This window comes from Oncorhynchus keta, chromosome 10 (assembly GCF_023373465.1).
Source record: "Oncorhynchus keta strain PuntledgeMale-10-30-2019 chromosome 10, Oket_V2, whole genome shotgun sequence".
Classification (NCBI taxonomy): Eukaryota; Metazoa; Chordata; class Actinopteri; order Salmoniformes; family Salmonidae; genus Oncorhynchus; species Oncorhynchus keta.
In genome coordinates, this window is record NC_068430.1 from 39,754,518 (window position 1) to 39,777,492 (window position 22,975).

At 42.0% G+C, this 22,975-nt stretch overlaps 1 protein-coding gene across 1 annotated transcript in view; it reads right to left on the minus strand.

The window, feature by feature from the left end:
* Positions 1-17,684, minus strand: part of LOC118388698 (lysine-specific demethylase 5B-B-like) — a 32,776-nt gene extending 15,092 nt beyond the window's left edge. Inside the window, exons 1-14 of the mRNA XM_035778060.2 lie at positions 17,372-17,684; positions 10,500-10,577; positions 9,764-9,886; positions 9,407-9,577; positions 8,019-8,144; positions 7,424-7,523; positions 6,166-6,266; positions 5,777-5,935; positions 5,347-5,466; positions 5,015-5,173; positions 4,451-4,632; positions 4,007-4,169; positions 3,762-3,881; positions 3,348-3,545 (exon numbers count right to left, since the gene is read on the minus strand). Of these exons, the coding sequence (XP_035633953.1) occupies positions 3,348-3,545; positions 3,762-3,881; positions 4,007-4,169; positions 4,451-4,632; positions 5,015-5,173; positions 5,347-5,466; positions 5,777-5,935; positions 6,166-6,266; positions 7,424-7,523; positions 8,019-8,144; positions 9,407-9,577; positions 9,764-9,886; positions 10,500-10,577; positions 17,372-17,524 (1,953 nt within the window). The 5' untranslated portion in view covers positions 17,525-17,684. The remainder of the gene's footprint in view (positions 1-3,347; positions 3,546-3,761; positions 3,882-4,006; positions 4,170-4,450; positions 4,633-5,014; positions 5,174-5,346; positions 5,467-5,776; positions 5,936-6,165; positions 6,267-7,423; positions 7,524-8,018; positions 8,145-9,406; positions 9,578-9,763; positions 9,887-10,499; positions 10,578-17,371) is intronic.
* Between the last annotated feature and the right edge of the window lie 5,291 nt (positions 17,685-22,975).

A 22,975-nucleotide genomic window follows, 5' to 3' on the forward strand; every position in this document is an offset into this window, starting at 1 on the left:
CCTTTCCCTCCTGACTAGTCTCCCAGTCCATGCTGCTGAAAAACATCCCCACTGCTCAATGCTGCCACCACCATGACTCACTGTTGGGAGGTGCCTGATTTTCCCCAGACGTGATGCTTGGCATTCAGCCCAAAGAGTTCAATCTTGGTTTCATCAGACCGGTGAATCTGGTTTCTCATGTTCCGAGTCCTTTAGGTGCCTTTTGGTAAACCCCAAGCGGGCTGCCATGTGCCTTTTACTGAGGAGTGGCTTCTGTCTGGCCACTCTACCATAAAGGCCCGATTGGTGAAGTTCTGAAGAGAAGGGAAAACCTTCCAGAAGGACAACCATCTCCAGAGGAACTCTGTCAGAGTGAACATTGGGTTCTTGGTCACATCCCTGACCACATGACAGAGGCCACTGTGTTTTTGGGGACCTTCAATGCAGCATAATGTTTTTGGTACCCTTCCTCAGATCTGTGCCTCGACACAATCCTGTCTTGGAGCTCCACAGACAATTCCTTTGACCTCGTGGCTAAGTTTTTCTCTGACGTGCACTGTCAACTGTGGGACCTTATTTAGACAGGTGTGTGCCTCTCCAAATCATGTCCAATCAATTAAGTTTACCACAGGTGGACTTTAGTTTTTAAAACAACAAGGATGATCAATGTAAACAGGATACACCCGAGCTCAATTTCAAATCCATTAGCAGAGTCTGAATAAAGTATTTCTGTAAAAATTCAAATCAAAAAATACTTTTCGCTTTGTCATTATGGGGTATTGTGTAGATTTATGAGGAAAATGTATATTTAATTATTTTTATAATAACTTCTTTGTGTATAAACTCAGCAAAAAAAGAAAACGTCCTTTTTTCAGGACCCTGTCTTTCAAAGATAATTTGTAAAAATCTAAATTACTTCACAGATATTCACCAGAACGAACAATCCCTCCATCAGTGCTCAGACTGTCCGCAATAGGCTGAGAGAGGCTGGACTGAGGGCTTGTAGGCCTGTTTTAAGGCAGGTCCTCACCAGACATCACCGGCAACAACGTTGCCTACGGGCACAAACCCACCGTTCGCAGTTGTCTCACCAGGGTTGACGGTCAGATTCGCATTTATCATCGAAGGAATGAGCATTACACCGAGACCTGAACTCTCGAGTGGGATCGATTTGGAGGTGGAGGGTCCGTCATGTTCTGGGGCGGTGTGTCACAGTATCTTCGGACTGAGCTTGTTGTCATTGCAGGCAATCTCAACACTGTGCGTTACAGGGAAGACATCCTCCTCTTGCCATACAGCTTGTTCTGTGCATGATTTCCTGCAAGACAGGAATGTCAGTGTTCTGCCATGGCCAAGAGCCCAGATCTCAATCCCACTGAGCACGTCTGGGACCTGTTGGATCAGAGGCTGAGGGCTAGGGCCATTCCCTCACAAAATGTCAGTGAATTTGCAGGTGCCTTGGTGGAAGAGTGGGATAACATCTCACAGCAAGAACTGGCAAATCTGGTACAGTCCATGAGGAGGAGATGCACTGCAGTACTTAATGCAGCTGGTGGACATACCAGATACGGACTTACTTTTGATTTTGACTCCCCCCCCCCCCTTTGTTCAGGGACACATTATTCCATTTCTGTGGAACTTGTTCAGTTTGTCTCAGTTGTTGAATCTTATGTTCATACAAATATTTACACGTTAAGTTTGTTGAAAATAAACGCAGTTGACAGTGAGAGGACGTTTATTTTTTTGCTGAATTTATATATCACACACACAGTCAAAAGTTCACACACCTACTCATTCAAGGGTTTTTATTTTTACATTGTAGAATAGTGTAGACATCCAAACTATGAAATAACACATGGAATCATGTAGTAACCAAAAGTGTTAAATCAAAATATATTTTATATTTGAGATTCTTCAAAGTAGCCACCCTTTGCCTTGATGACAGCTTTGCACACTCTTGGCATTCTCTCAACCAGCTTCATGAGGTAGTCACTTGGAATGCATTGCAATTAACAGGTGTGCCTTGTTAAAAGTTCATTTGTGGAATTTCTTTCCTTCTTAATGCATTTGAGCTCATCAGGTGTGTTGTGACAAGGTAGGGGTGGTATCAGAAGATATCCCTATTTGGTAAAAGTACACATTATGGCAAGAACAGCTCAAATAAGCAAAGAGAAATGACAGTCCATCATTACTTTAAGACATGAAGGTCAGTCAATACGGAAAATTTCAAGAACTTTTAACATTTCATTCAAGTGCAGTCGCAAAAACCATCAAGCGTTATGATGAAACTGGCTCTCATGAGGACCGCCACAGGAAAGGAAGACCCGGAGTTACCTCTGCTGCAGAGAATAAGTTAATTCGAGTTACCAGCCTCATAAATTGCAGCCCAAATATATGCTTCACAGAATTCAAGTAACAGACATTCCAACATCAACTGTTCAGAGGAGACGGTGTGAATCAGGCCTTCATGATCGAATTGCTGCAAAGAAACCACTACAAAGGACACCAATAATAAGAAGAGACTTGCTTGGGCCAAGAAACACGAGTAATGGACAGACCGGTGGAAATCTGTCATTTGGTCTGATGAGTCCAAATTTGAGATTTTTGGTTCCAACCGCCGTGTCTTCGTGAGACGCAGAGTAGGTGAACGGATGATCGCCGCATGTGTATTTCCCACCGTGAAGCAGGAAGGAGGTGGTGTGATGGTGCTTTGCTGGTGACACCATCAGTGATTTATTTAGAATTCAAGGCATACTTAACCAGCAGGGCTCCCACAGCACTCTGCAGCGATACGCCATCCCATCTGGTTTGCACTTAGTGAGACTATCATTTGTTTTTCAACAGGACAATGACCCAACACACCTCCAGGCTGTGTAAGGGCTATTTGACCAATGAGAGTGATGGAGTGCTGCATCAGATGACCTGGCCACAACCACCCGACCTCAGCCCAATTGAGATGGTTTGGGATGAGTTGGACCGCAAGAGTGAAGGAAAAGCAGCCAACAAGTGTTCAACTTTTGTGGGGTATTCCTTCAAGACTGTTGAAAAAGTATTCCAGGTGAAGCTGGTTGAGAGAATGCCTAGAGTGTGCAAAGCTGTCATCAAGGCAAGGGGTGGCTACTTTGAATAATCTCAAATATACTTTGATTTGTTTTGTGGTTACTACATGATTCCATGTGTTATTTCATATTTTTATGATGTGTTCACTATTATTCTACAATGTAGAAAAATGTCAAAATAAAGAAAAGCCCTTGAATGAGTAGGTGTGACCAAACTTGATTGTATATATACAATATATATATACAATATACACATACAGTACCACTCTCCAAATGCCCTGTACGTGCCGGTATGAGAAGGCCTCTCACCATCTTGCTGACTTTGTCCCTCAGCTTGTCTTCCTCCTGGAGCATGACGGTCATGTCCCTCTGCACAGCCGAGGCAAGGGCCACATCCATGGTGGTGTCCGCCTTGGACGCCATCTTGCAGACCATCTCGTCGTGGGAGAAGACACAGTACCTATTCAGCTGCCGATAGTGGTCCACACACATGCGGCCCATGGGCATCTGAGAAACAGCGGGAGGCTTTGAGTTAGAACTATCCTCTACCATCGATTTAACACCATCAACAAGATCCATACACAGTACTGGATACAGCAGTGATAACCAAACTTGATCCAAAGAGCTACAGGGTATAAAGGCCACTGCTCATTAGAAGCATCTTCCCGTTATTAAATGACTAGCTTCTGTATGGTATTTATGAGGGACTTCATGGCATCTTACCCAGTCCATGGTGCAAAAGTTGACAGCCTCAGCGAAGTTGAAGCCCTGGTTAAATCCACTATGGTAGGCTCTGGGGAAGGTGATGACAAACTCGCCAGAGCACTGATTGGTGCGATAAATCTAGAGAAGAGTAGGTATGAAGTCATGGTTAGACCAATACCATAGCTACACACAATGTTATATTTTTTCACTTACCCATCTGCCTTCATCACTGTATGTGTGTTGTTGGTGGGTGTGGTACTTACGGGGACGCCGTGGTTCATGAGTGTGTTGGGGTTCATGATGGTGACCAGCTGGTGCAGGAGGTCAGGCTGGGACTCAAACAGCTCGGGGGCCAGTTTCCTCATCACCCACTCCAGCTTCTCTGCAGCGTATCCCGGAACCCCGTACCACGTCTTGGGCTCTCCCCTGAGAACACAGATGCCATTGTCTCAAAAACACTGATGTTATCACTTAAGCTTGAGGTGTATTCTTGTGTGTTAATACTACGTCAACCAATAAACTAACTCCAATAGTAAACAAGCATATGGGTTTCAAAAGATTCCTCAGAATAAAAGAAGCAGAGACTATTTGCTTAGACCTCTACACAATGCTTGATACCGAGGGCCAAGTTATCCCAGGTCCAGACACAAGGTCATATTATACTATACTGATGGCCTGTGGGGCCTTAAGAGGACACCTGTCTGTACCAGTGCAAGTAGTTGATGGAGTAGCTCCAGTGGTCCTCAATGTGCCAGCAGAAGGAGGAGAAGCACATGCCCACGTAGAGCCAGGGTAACTTCATCCCACAGATGTCGGCCGTAATGTGAGTCAGCACTGAGGAGTCCATCACGGGCATGTTGTTCAGGTTCCAGCCACTGCTCAGGTAATCCTACGTGTCAGAGAAAGGACAAGTTCAGGCTAGACTGAACTCAGGGTGACAGTCTAAGATACTGGGTCTGAGATGCTACTTTACTGGGAAGGGTTTCATCTGCATTAGAACTCCAATATCACCATAAATACTAGCAGGGTCTCTGAGGGGCATAGATTTCTGGGAGGTTGTGATTATTAGCTACTAGCTAGCTAATGATTGTCTCGATTCTAGATCTAGAAAATATTGTGAGAGGTAGATTCTAAAGAAATGAATTATCTTTAGGTGACAAACTGCTCTCTAGATCAGAGATGATGTACTGTTGCAATGATGTTGTGGTAAAATAAACTTCATAATCCTCCCAATACCTAGCCTATGTTAACCTGTAAGAGAGCCTTTGTACCTCATCCTCAGGAGAGACTTGGAATCGTCCGCCTCTGATGGGGAAGCCACTCCCAAACTCCTTGGAGGCGATGTCTGCCCCATACTCCACAGTAACGTCCTCTTCGATTGTGCTGACCAAGCGCCAGAACTCCTTCTCCACTAGCTCTGTTGGAACCATCTGACAGACAGAAAGACACACCGTTACCTCAACTTCCAACCGAGCTCCATCTAATACAGTCAATATCAGGCTGGAGTTCAGAAGCACGCCACTGAGAAAATATTTTGAAATGGAGGATTCAAATATTTTCCAGTTCTCCCTCTACTAAACACCATATATACTGCCAAACTTACATGAACCGGCATGTTGAAATAGTCTGACTTAAAGGAGTCTGCCATGTCCCCAAAAGTGCGTAGAGAGTAGTCCCTGCCAGCCTGCTCGAAACCAAAGGCTACCTGAGGTTTGCAACACTCCTGTGGGGAAGACAAGAATGGGAAGTAAGCACTAATACAGCAAATGTCACCTTTAAATAAAAAAATAATTAAAATAACAGGAGAAGAATTCCATTGAGTAGCTACAGAAAATAACAAACAGAAGAGCAGAATTTGAGCATGCTTTTGTCGAGCTGTGTGTTTGCCTTTACAGTGAAAACAATATTGGAGTTTCCATTTCCAGACTACTGCTGCTGCAGTGTTCAGCAGCTTCCCCAGTGGACGGGGTGTGTGGAGTGTGTTGACAGAGTAGTATGATAATTGGGTCTGGAAGAGAGAGGCAGTCTGTCACCTGAGCAAGGCACTTGGGACACCTCCAGTCTCCTTTGGGGACATCGTGGAGGGGCGGGATCAGACAGAAGGTGTGGTAGCTGTCGTCACAGCCGTCACACAGCAGCAGGCGGTCCTCTTCGCTCCCGCTGCCACACACCAGACACATGTACTGGTCCACCTGAGACAGACAGACACAGCGACACATACACTTTTCAGCTAAAGCAAAATGGCTGCCATAGATCAACCAGGTGGGTGGATGGGATGAGTTACTTTTGAGAGAAACCTGACCTGTATAAATGCTCCCTATTATTGTTATTATAATCATTACCATCATCATAGTAATAATGAAGAGACAATTAGCCCTGATTAGCTAAAATACATTAGCATATATAAAGGTGCTTTACTCACTGTGGGGTCGTTTTTCTTAGTCAGCATGTTTTCTTTGTCACTTGTTATTGGCTCCTCATGCTCGGTGGCTTCCTGTTTCACCTGAACAGGTAACACTTTCACTGAAATACATTTATCACATTGTTAATGGAGGCCAAGGAATACAGTATGTACTAATATAAACAACACTGTTCTAATAAACACTGAACAAAAATAAAACGCAACATGAAGTGTTTGTCCCATGTTTCATGAGCTGAAATAAATGATCCCAGAAATGTTCCATACGCACAAAAGGCTTATCCCGTTCAAATTTTGTGCAGAAATTCATTTACATCCCTGTTAGTGAGTATTTCTCCTCTGCCAAGATAATCCATACACGTGACAGGTGTGGCATATCAAGAAACTGATTAAACAGCGTGATCATTACACCAGGCACACCTTGTGCTGGGAACAATAAAAGGGCACTCTAAAATGTGCAGTTGTATCACACAATGCCCCAGAGGTCTCAAGTTAAGGGAGCTTGCAATTGGCAAACTGACTGCAGGAGTGTCCACCACAGCTATTGCCAGAGAACTGAATGTTAATTTCTCTACCATAAGCCGCCTCCAACATCCATTTAGGGAATTTGTCAGTACGTCCAACCGGCCTCACAGTCACAGACAACATGTATGGCGTCGTGTGAGCTAGCGGGACTCTGATGTCAATGTTGTGAACAGAGTGCCCCATGGTGGCGATGGGGCTATGATATGGGCAGGCATAAGTTATGGACAATGTACACCCAACAATTGCATTTTATTGATGGCAATTTGAATGCGCAGAGATACTGTGACAAGATCCTGAGGCCCATTATCATGCCATTCATCTGCCTCCATCACCTCATGTCTCAGAATGATAATGCACAGCCCCATGTCATAAGGATCTGTACATAGTTCCTGGAAACTAAAAATGTCCCAGTTCATCCATGGCCTTCATACTCCCAGTCATGTAAAATCCATAGATGAGGGCCTAATGAATATATTTCAATTGTATGATTTCCTTATATGAACTGTAACTCAGGAACATCTTTTAAACTGTTGCATTTATATTTTTGTTCAGTATACATTTAAAATATGGTAAAAAAAAAAAATAGTACATTCCAAATCATTTTACTTTTAAAACATTTCTTTAAAATGCAATAATTCCCAAGACTTACATTAATCCAGAAAAACTATTTTTTAGTTAATGAAAAATATTCAGTTCTTTCACATTGCACTAAACTTTGCCAGAGGACAGAGCTTACCAGCCTGTGGCTCTGGCTTGGCTACGTAGGAGCCCATCCTCCTCCTCAGGTTGGGCCGGTTCTCACAGTCCTCCTCGGTCACCGTCTTCATACAGCCTTCCTGCCAGAGAGAAAGAGAAGAGGGGTCCATGCCATGTGGACCACGACAGGAATTTCAGGGATAGCAACATCCTTTTTATGAGCTCACAATTGCATACACACAAAAGCTCTTTGGTTTGGTGTCCAGGAATACATGCAAAGCTGCAAACCACCGCTTGTCTGCATTGGGTCACTGGGCTTTTGTTTTACAGGGTGTTAGTCATCCATTGGCTCAGGAAGAGCTGTGTCTTATGAGGACCCGAGAACTATTGTGAGTTATAGTCAGGGTGAAATAAGGAAATACTGCTTCCCGGCAAAACAAATAGTGGGGGTATGCTGTACCAGTAGAACATATCACAATAATTAAAACAAAATGTCAACAAAGCTGTAGGCCATTATACCACTTTTTATTATTACCACATGTCAGAGGCATGAAAAATGAGCGAATGTACTTTTTGTAACTTATGGGGACCTAGCGGTAGAACTGTGACTTATGGAGACCCAGGAAGAGGCCCACCTCAGCTCTCATGCGCTTGGCTCTGCGGGCGATGCTGCAGGTCTCCAGGGGTTGAACAGACTGCCGCTGGGGAAGGTCATGGGGGATGTAGTCAGTGTCCTTCGTGTCGTTGGTCAGGGTGGGCTTCTGTAGGGGAGACATGGGGGAGTGAATGGGCATGTAGAGCTTTTCAGCACAAAGTCCCCATAAGATCAATGAGAAATGTTTCTCCAATCTCAAACTGATATGTTTGTCAGAAAATTATAAGAAAAGTACAATCATTCTGTTTGAACAGAATGAGCTTTGCTACCTCCTTGTCACTCCTACTATCATTATGTTGTGACAAATTCCATTTGACAAAAACAAACCAGGCATCTATATACAACAGGGCCATTTGGTTGTTCAGGTGTCTAGTTGTCTGACATTGTAATGGAGTTGTTGAATACCATGGCTTGATTATAAACACAATCATCCAATACAAACATCCACCCACCACTACACACGGGATTCAACTATTGATACTTGTTTTTGTCTTGCCAGATCAACACGTGGTCTGTTCTTTGTTGACACCACTAACATGAGAAAGAGGAAGACAGGCAGAAACACTGTCGGTTGAGGTGGGGGATGGGAACACTGACGCTCTGCTCTCTGGTATATCAGGAGGACAGTGTTTAGCTCATTAACTTTGCTACAGGGAGTGTGGGGCGAGAGGGAGGAGGGAACAGGAGAGGTCAAGGCCAGCAGGCTGAGAGAGCGAGAGAGAGCGAGAGAGAGCGCCATGCAGCACTGCAGAGAGGATGAGCTGCTGCGAAACCACAAAACCCCAACCAGGACCCCAAGGTACAATCAGGGAAGCTGCAAGAGACAAATGAGGTCTTCAATGAAAATAAACATGGAGACAAGAGGAAAGCGGTACTACATTTTTTAAAATAAATGACCCAATGGGGAGGAGAGCACGCTATGAAAATGGTTGGTTTATTTTCAGGATTCCAGTCATACTTTTTAAACATCACAGGCCTCATCTAGCCTGACTTAATTTGTGATTTCTTCTTAGAGCAGGTATTTTATGGAAAATGGATCTTATGTCAACAGCAAAAACATGGACAAATTAAATTGAGATTTACCTGCCATTTTGCTATGAACAATATCTACACCTTTGACGCAGCACAATCTTAGAAAACTCGAGAAAATTACACAATAGTAAACAGAGCAGAGGACCAAGACAAGGCTACCCATCGAGAGAGAACAACAAAGAGGATGAGAGGGAGGGGTGGAAGATGACTCTGCAGAGAGAGTACTGGGAGACACAGGAGAGCGGGCGAGAGAGTGAGTGAGAAAGAAAAGAGAGAATGTAGAATATACAAGGGTGGTGAGAAAAAGAGAGAGAGCGAAAGACCCATCTGACTCACCAGAAGGTTGGCTCCAGTCTGGAACAGGTTGTAGGGGTAAAGGATCCTCTCATAGTGGGAGCGCAGATGAGAGCCTATGGCCTTTCCTGGAGCAAAGCCCATCTTCAGGGCTATCTTAGACCAGCGTCTCTCTCTGCAAACCGCATCAAATCCCCCCTCATCGTTCACCAACTGGGAAAGGAGCATCCCAATTAATGACCTTGTTATTGTGTGGGTGTTCAAATATGTCAACATAAGAAGCATATAGAACATACCATGCTTATATGAGTGTATAACACAAATGCACACTGAATCCTATCCAAGAAACGCTGGCCAGTTACCTGCATCCAGGGTGTGCCACAAGTTGTAGCTACATACCTTGTTGAGTTGGTATAGGTCCAGAATCTTTCTTTCCACATGAGGGATTTTCAATGTGCACCCTTGTAGCTCCCAGAACTTTGCGATTTGATCCAGGAAGTTGAGCTTGACTCTGGTTTGAGCCTACTCAACATGAACAAACACACAATAAGAGATGGTACATTTTACACATTGCCAACATAAATAATATTGATCACAAATGGTGCATTACATGCCCTTATTAACGTTGTTTATATAATAACGTCCCCCGCTGTGCTACTTTTAATTGCAAATGACAGGACATTGACATTTTAACAAGCTCATCGGAGGGGGTCACAGTGACCTTTAACCTGATGTCATCAGCACTCTGGCTTCAATAAACACCCTGCTGCTGTGGGTTCTAAGCCTGCTGGAGCCACTGTTCTACTGACAACGTCACTTGATGCGCCAACGCAGCCTTCCGAATCACCTTCAATTAGGCTTAAAGCATTCGCAGATTACTCTACTTATTTGTACATTTTCTTTTATTTCTTTAGCACTTATGAAAGACTGGGATAATTAGAAAAATGTACAAAAGGCTAAATCCCCCCCCCAGAATATCTGTGGATCATCATTGTAAAAAGTAATCCACATATTTAATCAAAATAAAAAAAAACAGGGTTACGTACATATGCAGTCATTCATAATAAAAAAAGTAGATGATATTTTTACTCAGTATTGTAATGGCTGTACCAGTTAAGTAGTGACATGAACGTACCTCCAACTCATTAAGTCTCTGGATACGGGGAGTGAAGTGCAGACTGTCCACGTCGCATGCAAACGGTGGCTGCCATCCCTGCAGGAGTAAACAACATCTTGTCAAACTGACAAACCTTTTTCCTAGTTTATCTTCCATTTAGGAGAATCATTATCAATTGAGCAACTGTCGGTGCTGAATGTGAATACATGTTTAAATATATTATTTACACTACAGGGTTTAGGAACATTGTGACATGACAGGTTGTTCCATTAAGAAAGTCACGTTGGCTGTTCCTCTTCAGCCTAAAGCCATATTTGATATCTCCTCTGGTTACACTCTTACTAATTAACACTAGGCTAAATGCCAATCAAACATGATTTCAAATATCACATTAATAAAACAATTTGATCCCGATGGATCAATAAGAACCTGAGTGGATATGAAATATATTTGTCCAACGGGTGCATGACAGACACACAGTACATTTACATGCAAAGTAATCATTTTATATTAAACTGATTATGGCAGTAGGCAGATTATTCAATAGTCATGTAAACAATTTACTCTAATAATCTTAATCCGAGTAAACTCTGAATCAAAGTAAGCATACGCAGATTAAAACACCTGGTTTTCTGAGCAACCTTTCGAATTAGGACATGTAAACGCCATAAAAATAAAATTCAACAGTGTATTTGACCTGTGCTAGCACCAGCCGAGCAAGCCTCCCTCTTTAGCACGAGTGAAGTCAGTTCGATTTCATTTATTAGGATCCCCATTAGCGACAAGCTAGTCTAACATGATAGCCACACCGCACTGCAAAATAAATGTACACAAAAGGTTATGAAACCACACTGCTCACGAGTGTCTGCATAGCCAGGCACTTGGTTCTATTTGTGACTTTTGAAGAGCTGCAAGTCCCACCTCCTCATTAGTTTTTAGGGGCATATACCCATGTGGGTGATTGAAAGATGAACTGAGGTCCACACTCCAGTCCAGTTGGTGGTGGTAATGCACCTTAAAGTTGGATGCTAACCATCATTTAAAGTCCAAAAAAGAAGCCTGAAGGAGGAGAGATTACAAGAAACTAACTCTGTTTGACAATTAATCCAGAGATAAAAGGGTAGAGTTGAAGACCTTGTGCATTTCAGATAGGATATAAACATTGGGTTGCTATTTTAAGATAAATTAGCTACTAACCACAAGCTAGCTAGCTAAATTACCATAAATGTTTAATACTTTTCGACCTGTCCCCAAATTAATATAGTTGGTTCAGAGTTAATTTTGTTATTTCAAACTGTGTGTCCTGATCATGTCTGGTGTGGGTGGACAAAATAAACATCCTTGCGATGGTGCACGCAGACATGTGCACTATCTGACCAGCAATCATGCACATGTTGATTTTGTTCACCCACACGCAAATCAGGACACACAGGTTGAAATATCAAAACGAACTCTGAACCAACTATATTAATTTGGGGCAGGTCGAAGAGTATTTAACATTTATGGCAATAGCTAGCTAATTTGTCCTGGGATATAAACATTGGGTAGTGATTTTACCTAAAATGCACAAGGTCCTCTACTCCGACAATTAATCCACAGATAAAAGGGTTAACAGAGTTTCTTGTAATCTCTCCTCCTTCAGGCTAATTTTTTGGACTTTATATGGCATTTGCCATCCAACTTTAAGGTGCATTACCACCACTAATGGGACTGGAGTGTGGACCTCATTAACCCGCGCGAGCAGTGTGGGTGCAATGATTAAATAACATGCATGTGTGAATTCATTTGGCGACACGAGCGGTGTGGTCAACATGCTGGGGTTTGAAATAACGAATAAGACATTACAGACAAAAAATATATATTTTTAAATTAACACGTAGTGTCAATAGAACAATGCATGAGTCTTAGAAGTAGTTTTCACAAACGTTAAATGTAACTCAGAATCAAATATGCATCTCAAAAATAACATGGTCGCTGTGGTAGAATGTTTATTTTAATTGCAGATTTTCTACATTTATCAGAGTGCCATCAGGTAGCCTGATTTCAGATGTGTCCTTGTAAACAGGATTATTAGGGAAACCATTCTTGAAATGCATGCAAATCTTTTAATCAAACTATTATATTAATCTGACTATCCACAATAAATCGCATTGTTGTGCGCATGTAACTGTACTCAATGTCAATAGACACGAGCACCCTGTCAATAGTTAGCATCACCTGAGTAGAGTTGGTGATTAACAACCATTTATAAATAGACCTACACATTTGAGAAACCATAAATGCACCATGAAAGTCTAAGTCTTATTTCGGCACTGGACCAGCAGTTAAAATACAGTATGATGCACCTAAGACTTTCTTTAAAGTATTTTCTTTGATATGGGCCCTCTGAGTAGAGTTGGTATTTCCAGACCTCTCATTTTCTATTAAACAGTGGGTTCAGAGAGAGAGACTGTTTGACAAGCATCAACAGGAAACTCAGTGTGCACTAGTATAGCATCCTTACCTTTGGAGACTACACTGTGACCTTGCGTGGCATCTCAGAGTGCCAGCATGCCTATTTGAATGTGCATGATAACTCAGGAATAGAGAACAATATCATTTTAAATAGGCTACACAAGTGATAGAGAGGCTCTCAGACTATTTCACAGCAATTCTGTAAATTCGCCCCAAGCAACAGATGGGACAGAACCCTTTTTGGAAGAATCCATCCTAAAACCAAACTCCCTAAACAAGAGAACCCAACTGTCACTTCAAACTGAAAAGTGAACCAGCTGGGGATGTGGACGAATCTAAGTGCCCTCCAGTCATAAAAAATTAGCTGGAAAAAAATATGTATCCCATGGGGCCGGGGAAGAGGGGTGATGAGAGCACCATAAATTGTGCCTCCATAGCTTACCCTTTGACCTTGCACGCTCAGTCTGCAGTGCACGGCCCAGATGGGGACATGGTTTATGAAAACAGCTCTGGCTGCATTTCCATCAGCCCCTTTGTGGAGTAGTGGAGCTATGACAACAGGCAGGCCCACTGCTTAAGCCCTCCCATTCCGTACAAACAATTTCAATCCTCTGAACAACAATCCAAATTCAGCCATCAGACTACCTACAGTAGACACAGTTGTGATCTGGATGATATTTCAAAATATTAAATAATAATACAGAGCTGTAAGAACAAAATAAATAAAAAATCAGATGACACGACTGCTGTGCAAGCGAGTCAATCGAGAGAGACTTTTCCCAAGGTAAATTAGGGCTCAGCGATTTTGCCAATATATCACGGTATAAAAATTAAATTGGACGTCATTTTGATTTTGAATAGTAAAATTTCTAAATTTGCTTTATGAGAAGTGTGGAACACTAGGGTGGCAACACATACTGTATATTCTATGGGATTTCAATGGGTCTTTATTCTGATTGTTTTATACTGTTCAAATTATTATTTATTTTTTTAACAATAAAAAACTAATTGTCCATTTCTGCATTTTCAACAGTCATGGAATCATGGGATATAAAGAATGTTCTAATGCTCTAGTTAGAATACAATAGTGGGCACTTTGAATACAATGTTTGTTATGAAAATGCCAGAGAGGAGTTTGTGTGTTTAAGGTACCCTGTAATCTTTAGCAACATTGAAATCAAAATCAAATTTGATTTGTCACATGCTCCTAATACAACAGGTCTACTTCACCTTACAGTGAACCGCTTGCCGTGCAGTAGCAGAGAGAACAGTCTATGACCAGGGTGGCTGGAGTCTGACAATTTTTGGGCCTTCCTCTGACACCGCCTAGTATAGAGGTCCTGGACGTCAGGAAGCTTGGCCCCAGTGATGTACTGAGCCGTACGCACTACCCTTTGTAGTGCTTTGCAATCGGAGGCCCAGCAGTTGCCATACCAGGCAGTGATGCAACCAGTCAGGATGCTCTTGATGGTGCAGCTGTAGAACCTTTTGAGAACCTGAGGACCCATGCCAAATCCTTTCAGTCTCCTGAGGGGGAATAGATTTTGTTGTGCCCTCTTTACGACTGTCTTGGTGTGCTTGGACCATGTTAGTTTGTTGGTGATGTAGACCCCAAGGAAACTTAAGCTCTCAACCTGCTCCACTACAGCCCTGTTGATGAGAATGTGGGCATGCTCGGTCCTCCTGAATGTTTTGTTTTAGCTACTTCATGTAGCAAACATATTCTTGCTTTGCGTATTCTTCTTTGATTTAGAAGATAGTGTCGCACAAACATTCTGATGTAGATCTACACCATCACTGGTATTATCAGACTGTATAGCCAATTACATTTGAGGTAATATGTCTGGTCACCATAGCAGCACCCACCCGTAGCACACGCTCCAGCAGGTATATTTCACTGGTCATCCCCAAAGCAAACTCCTCCTTTGGCCGCCTCTCCTTCCAGTTCTCTGCTGCCAATGACTGGAACTAAAATCACTGAAGCTGGAATCTTATATCTCCCTAACTTTAAGCATCAGCTGTCAGAGCAGCTTACCGATCATAGCACCTGTACATAGCCCACCTGTAAATAGCCCACCCAACTACCTCATATTGTTATTTATTGTTTGAACCTTTGCAGCCCAGTATCTCTACTTGCATATTTATCTTCTGCACATCTATCACTCCAGTGTTTAATTGCTAAATTGTAATTATTTCACCACTATGGCCTATTTTTTGCCTTACCTCCCTAATCTTACTACATTTGCACACACTGTATATAGACTTCTCTATTGTGTTATTGACTGTACATTTGTTTATTCCATGCGTAACTCTGTTGTTTGTGTCGCACTGCTTTGCTTTATCTTGGCTAGGATGCTGTTGCAAATGAGAACTTGTTCTCAACTGGCCTACCTGGTTAAATAAAGGTCAAATAAAATATATATACATAAACATTTGCTCTGACTCAGTACATTAGCGATTAGCAGCTAACAACATTTAGGCCCAACTTACTAAGAAAAAAGACTAGCTGTTTGCAGATGTAAGAAACAGACTAATAGTGTAATTATAGAACAGATTTATATTAAGAAGCAAAGTGAAAACAGCACTGTTGACTGTACAGAGTGGGACAAATGGGTTTATATAATACAGCACCAATGGTGGGGACTAAACAATGTGCTGGTAAACAATGTTAATGCATAAACAGGTTGCCTTGGTTTCTCAAAGTTTACATTTAGGTTATTGTAGGTGTACAACATTGTTGTTGCATAGTATTTTAGTAATTGATTGTCAATGAGAATATTTTGATATTACACCAGTGGTATGAGGGACTGTCCCGATTATGTGGTCTAATAAAACAATCAACTCAATTAGGCTATAAACTGACTAATAGGTCTACAAAGTGCAACTACAGTATTAACAAATAGGTTTAACTACTTACGTAAAGTGTTACCCAAATTGTTATGTTTAATCAACTACTATCAACTCCTGTAGTAATATGTTTTATTGCAAACAACAGCAATAATGCATGCATACCCCAGTAAAAAAAGTTATTACCATAGGCTACATAGAGGAATTTGTTATGATAACGAATGTTCAGAGGCCAGCCCTTCAAGAACCATTGGGTTACCATTAGAAAAAGGGTCAAATTACTCACAGATGAATCAACAAATATCCCTAGCAAAATCTGATTAATAATTTGGTGAGTGGTTATATTTGTCCGTTTTCACACATGTACAAGTGTATTATACACTGGGTGGTTCGAGCCCTGAATGGTGATTGGCTGACAGTTGTGGTATATCAGACCGTATACCACAGGTATGACGAAACATTTATTTTTACTGCTAATTACGATGGTAACCAGTTAATAACAGCAATAAGGCACCTCGGGATTTGTGACATATGGCCAATTGACCACGGCTAAAGGCTGCCTTGCATCATGCCTAAGAACAACCCTTTGCCATGGTATATTGGCAATATACCACAGCCCCTCAGGCTTTATTGCTTAATTATACATGTGTAAAATAGAAAATGTGTTTTTGCATATCCCAACTCCGAGACACCCTTGGAGAGTGAGGTCACCACCGGGGTCAGACATTATCAAAAGGCGACCATGGAGTAATTAGGTTTAAATGCCTTGCTCAAGGGCACATCGACAGATTTTTCACACAAGTAGCCTTTAGATTACAGGATCAACGCTTTTACCGCTAGGCTACTTGCCACCGATTATTATGTAAGTGTTGAACTGTTAAACTCACTTGGTTTGCACACACAATCCATCTTTTAAAACACACCCACTACCACAAAGACAACATGGATGGCATTACCAAGGTAGAAGACAGGCCTACAACATCAATATAGACAGGCCTCTAAATCAGCCCCACTACCAGTTATCAAATAATCTAGATTGCCGTGTGACGGTTACGTGCATCATGACAATCTAGCATCAAAACATTGTGAGGTCAATACAAGTCGATATAAAAAGCAGTATGGAAGGATATTTTATAAATATCTTCCAATTTCACAGTAGAACATTTTATTGATAAACTGGAAGGCATTAAAGTGACTTGGTAAAATGTCTTTATTTCCCTGTCATTTCACAATGTACAACTCCCAGGAAGAGAAAGGTTAAGCAACCTTTTCACCCATCCATTTGACCAATAGCCTCTAAAGATCCCTTCACATACAATATAACGTACTCTCTGGAACATAGGCGATACTTTATTAGAATTTTGTCGCGCGTCTGTTCGCACATAGATCACTGGGCGCGTGCGTATACATGCACACACATAATATACACACAGAGGCACACATACACAGAAGAAGCTGGCAATTCAACTCAAGCCGCCATGTTGAAAATCTGTCTAAAAAGATAAGTAAACGACTAAAAATGTCACCAACAACCTTCAGAAAATGTTTAAGCAGGAGTTTGAAATGCTACACTGATTAAAGACACTCACCTTTGGCGGTCGGACCTTGCAGATGCCCGTTTTCTCTGCAATAGGCCGTATTTTGTTGATATACGCAAATGGGTCGGCAAATTCCTCCCAACTAGGCTCAAAAACAGGACACTCTGGTGGAGCAATGAATTCGTTGGTCCGAAGCTGGGTCATCGTTGCATCTTCGTTCTAAATAGCTGCGAGTTGCACGTATTAAAGTTCAATGAAAGCTGTCTTTGAAGAACTGCACCCTTTAACTCGGTCAATTAAGAACATCACCACTCACTCATTGAAGTCTCACTCGCATTATCTGGTCGGGGAACAGCACCTACTTCCGCTTAAAAAAGTAGAGAACCCCCCACACACACAGACCAGCTACAAAACATTCGAATTTTTTTAATTTTTTTTTATATATAAATAACTACCCACGGTAGCTTCAATCGTGGCATGCCATTTTGTGAGTTTAAATACAAAAAGGTCGCATTATCAATGCACTAAATGACTAGAATGTACTTATAGCAACCAAAATCTCAACGGATTGTTGCAAATAAGAAACAAATGGTCAGTAACAAATAAAAACAAAAAAATACACGTAATGAAAATACGGTGTACACAACCTACCGTTTGTAATTTAATTGGTCCAAGAAAATAATTGTAATTTATATAGTTAATAAAACGAATAAATAGGCAAAAAAAACATGTTTTATTCTTCTTTCTTCAGTTTATAGTACACAAATGTATATGCTACCTTTTGAGTTATGCACTCTAGTGGCAGTGAAAAAGATGAGCGCATTCATACTAAATCCTTTTGGTGACCGGGACTTGTTTATTAAATGGACTCGGTGGGCTCGTTGATTGGGTGGCATTCCTTGAATTCTGGTGGCAGTAGGTTGCGGAGACGAGGGCCAGAGATACACTGAGTGTACAAAACATAAAAACACCCGTTCTTTCCATGCTGCTGACTGGGTGATAGCTATTATGCCTTACTGGTGTTAAATCCACTTCAATCAGTGTAGGTGAAGGGGAGACAGGTTAAATGAGGATTGTGTACCTGCATCATTCAGAGGGTGAAAGGGCAGGACAAAATATGTAAGTGCCTTTGAACAGGATATGGTAGTAGGTGCCAGGCGCACTGGTTTGAGTATGTCAAGAACTGCAACGCTACTGAGTTTCATGCTCAACAGTTTCCTGTGTGTCTCAAGAAGGGTCCACCACCCAAAGGACATCCAGCCAACAGCAGGCCACCGGTTGAAAATGGGTCATTGATGAAAAACGATAAAGGAGACTGACATGAATTGTGCAGAGCAACTGACAGGTTATAGTTAGTCAATTGACAGTCCAGTACAACATTGGTGACCAAAGACCCATAAAAGAATGCACAACTAGTCATACCTTGACACGAATAACGTATGACAGCCAACGACCTTACGGAGTTCCACTTCTTAGAGCAAAATAAACTAGAAACTGCAGTTGCAGTGGGCTAAGAAACGACAACACTGGATACTTTAGAATTGGAAAAACATTGCCTGGTCTGATGAATCATGGTTGCTGCGGTTACACGCTGATGGGAAGATTAGGGTATGGAGAAAATGACATGAGTACAACTGCTCTTAAATGCTAGTAAAACAAAATGCATGCTCTTCAACCGATCGCTGCCCGCACCAGCGCGCCCAACTAGCATCACTACTCTGGACGGTTCTGACTTAGAATATGTGGACAACCACAAATACCTAAGTGTCTGGCTAGACTGTAAACTCTCCTTCCAGACTCATATTGAGCATCTCCAATCCAACATTAAATCTAGAATCGGCTTTCTATTTCACAACAGAGCCTCCTTCACACAGCCTGCCAAACACACCCTTGTAAAACTGACTATCCTACCAATCCTTGACTTCGGTGATGCAATATACAAACTAACCTCCAACACTCTACTCAGCAAATTGGATGCAGTCTATCAAGTGCCATCTGTTTTGTCACCAAAGCCCCATGTACTACCCACCACTGCAACCTGTATGCTCATTGGCTGGCCCTCGCTTCATATTCGTCTTTGCTAGGTAAAGCCCCGCCTTATCTCAGCTCACTGGTCACCATAGCAACGCCCACCCGTAGCACACGCTCCAGCAGGTAGTGTCGGGCAAAAAAATATTTAGTCAGCCACCAATTGTGCAAATTCTGCCACTTAAAAATATGACAGAGGCCTGTAATTTTCATCATAGGTACACTTCAACTATGACAGACAAAATTAGAAGAAAAAAAATCCAGAAAATCACATTGTAGGATTTTTAATGAATTTATTTGCAAATTATGGTGGAAAATAAGTATTTGGTCAATAACAAAAGTTTATCTCAATACTTTGTTATATACCCTTTGTTGGTAATGACAGAGGTCAAACGTTTTCTGTAAGTCTTCACAAGGTTTTCACACACTGTTGCTGGTATTTTGGCCCATTCCTCCATGCAGATCTCCTCTAGAGCAGTGATGTTTTGGGGCTGTTGCTGGGCAACATGGACTTTCAACTCCCTCCAAAGATTTTCTATGGGATTGAGATCTGGAGACTGGCTAGGCCACTCCAGGACCTTGAAATGCTTCTTACGAAGCCACTCCTTCGTTGCCTGGGCGGTGTGTTTGGGATCATTGTCATGCTGAAAGACCCAGCCATGTTTAATCTTCAATGCCCTTGCTGATGGTAGGCTTTGTTACTTTGGTCCCAGCTCTCTGCAGGTCATTCACTAGGTCCGCCCGTATGGTCCTGGGATTTTTGCTCACCGTTCTTGTGATCATTTTGACCCTACGGGGTGAGATCTTGCGTGGAGCCCCAGATCAAGGGAGATTATTGTGGTCTTGTATGACTTCCATTTTCTAATAATTGCTCCCACAGTTGATTTCTTCAAACCAAGCTGCTTACCTATTGCAGATTCAGTCTTCCCAGCCTGGTGCAGGTCTACAATTTTGTTTCTGGTGTCCTTTGACAGCTCTTTGGTCTTGGCCATAGTGGAGCTTGGAGTGTGACTGTTTGAGGTTGTGGACAGGTGACTTTTATACTGATAACAAGTTCAAACAGGTGCCATTAATACAGGTAACGAGTGGAGGACAGAGGAGCCTCTTAAAGAATAAATTACAGGTCTGTGAAAGCCAGAAATCTTGCTTGTTTGTAGGTGACCAAATACTTATTTTCCACCATAATTTGCAAATAAATTCATTAAAAATCCTACAATGTGATTTTCTGGATTTTTTTCTTCTCATTTTGTCTGTCATAGTTGAAGTGTACCTATGATGAAAATTACAGGCCTCTCTAATCTTTTTAAGTGGGAGAACATGCACAATTGGTGGCTGACTAAATAATTTTTTGCCCCACTGTATATTTCACTGGTCATCCCCAAAGCTAACACCTCCTTTGGCCGCCTCTCCTTTGTTCTCTGCTGCCAATGACTTGAACAAATTGCAAAAATCACTGAAGTTGGAGACATATCTCCCTCACTAACTTTAAGCGTCAGCTGTCAGAACAGTTTACCGATTGCTGCAGCTGTAACGTTACACAGCCCATCTGTAAATAGCCCATCCAACCAACTACCTACCTCATCCCCATATTTGTTTTTGTGCTCTTTTGCACACCAGTATTTCTACTTGCACATCTATAATGCGTGTAAATTGCTAAATTGTAATTACTTTGCCACTATATGGCCTATTTATTGCCTTACCTCCTTTGCACACACTGTATACAATTTTTTCTATTGTTATTGACTGTATATTTGTTTATCCCATGTGTAACTGTGTTGTTTTTGTCACTGCTTTGCTTTATCTTGGCCAGGTCGCAGTTGTAAATGAGAACTTGTTCTCCACTGGCCTACCTGGTTAAATTAAGGTGAAAAATAAAAACATGAATCCATCATGGTTTACAGGCTGGCTGTGGTGTAGTGTCTTCATGGCACACATTGGGTCCCTTGATAAACGTTGGGTCCCTTGATAAACAATGACCCGGATGACACTGGGCCAATTGAGCGCCATCCTATGGGACTCCCAATCACAGCTGGTTGTGTTCCATCCTGGAATCGAACCAGGGTCTGTAGTGACACCTCTAGCACTGAGATGCAGTGTGTTAGACCGCTGTGCCACTCAACAGGTTACCTGAACATCATTGCCAATCATCAGGTGCATCCCTTAATGGCAAGTGTATCTATCTGCAAATTGATTTTTTTCAACAAGATAATGCCCCATGCCGCACGGCTAGGATTGTCCAGGAATGATTCCACAAACATGACAGTAAATTAATCTTACTTCAGTGGCCTGCCCAATAACCACATCTCAATCCGATTGAGCATCTGTGGGATGATGGGAAAAGCGAGTCGGAGTGGAGATCCACTACCAGCCAACTGCCAGAAGCATTAGATTCAACATGGGCCAGCATCCCTGTGGCACACTTCCCACACCTTGTAGAGTCCATGCCCCGACAAATTGAGGCTGGTCTGAGGGCAAAAGAGTGTGCAATTCAATATTAGGAAGGACTATGTACAGGGGTACCAGTACCCCCCTGTATATAGTCTCGCTATTGTTATTTTACTGCTGCTCCTTAGTTACTTGTTACTTTTATTTCTTATTCGTATTTATTTTTTAAACTGCATTGTTGGTTAGGGGCTTTATAAGTAAGCATTTCACTGTAAGGGCTACACTTGTTGTATTCGGCGCATGTGACTAGTAAAATGTTATCCTAATTAGAGGTCGACCGATTAATCAGGGCCGATTTACGATTATTATGAAAACTTGAAATCGGCCCTGATTAATCGGTCGACCTCTTTTTGGGCACCGATTTTTTTATTTTATTTTTAATTATTTTTAATATCATTTTTACACCTTTATTTAATCTTTATTTAACTTGGCAAGTCAGTTAAGAACACATTCTTATTTTCAATAACGGCCTAGAAACGGTGGGTTAACTGCCTCGTTCAGGGGCAGAACAACAGATTTCCACCTTGTCAGCTCGGGGGATCCAACCTTGCAACCTTACAGTTAACTAGTCCAACAAAATAATGACCTGCCTCTCTCGTTGCACTCCACAAGGAGACTGCCTGTTACGCGAATGCAGTAAGCCAAGGTAAGTTGCTAGCTAGCATTAAACTTATCTTATAAAAAACAATCAATCATAATCACTAGTTAACTACACATGGTTGAAGATATTACTAGATATTATCTAGCGTGTCCTGCGTTGCATATAATCTGACTGAGCACACGAGCATCTAAGTACCTGACTGAGCGGTGGTAGGCAGAAGCAGGCACGTAAACATTCATTCAAACAGCACTTTTGTGCGTTTTGCCAGCAGCTCTTCGTTGTGCCTCAAGCATTGCGCTGTTTATGACTTCAAGCCTATCAACTCCCGAGATGAGGCTGGTGTAACCGGAGTGAAATGTCTGGCTAGTTAGCACACGCTACTCGCTCTGAGTCTTGGGGTGGTTGTTTCCCTTGCTCTGCATGGGTAACGCTGCTTAGATGTGGTGGCTGTTGTCGTTGTGTTGCTGGTTCGAGCGAGGAGAGGGACGGAAGCTATACTGTTACACTGGCAATAATAAAATGACTATAAGAACATCCAATAGTCAACGGTTAATTAAATACAAATGGTATAGAGGGAAAAA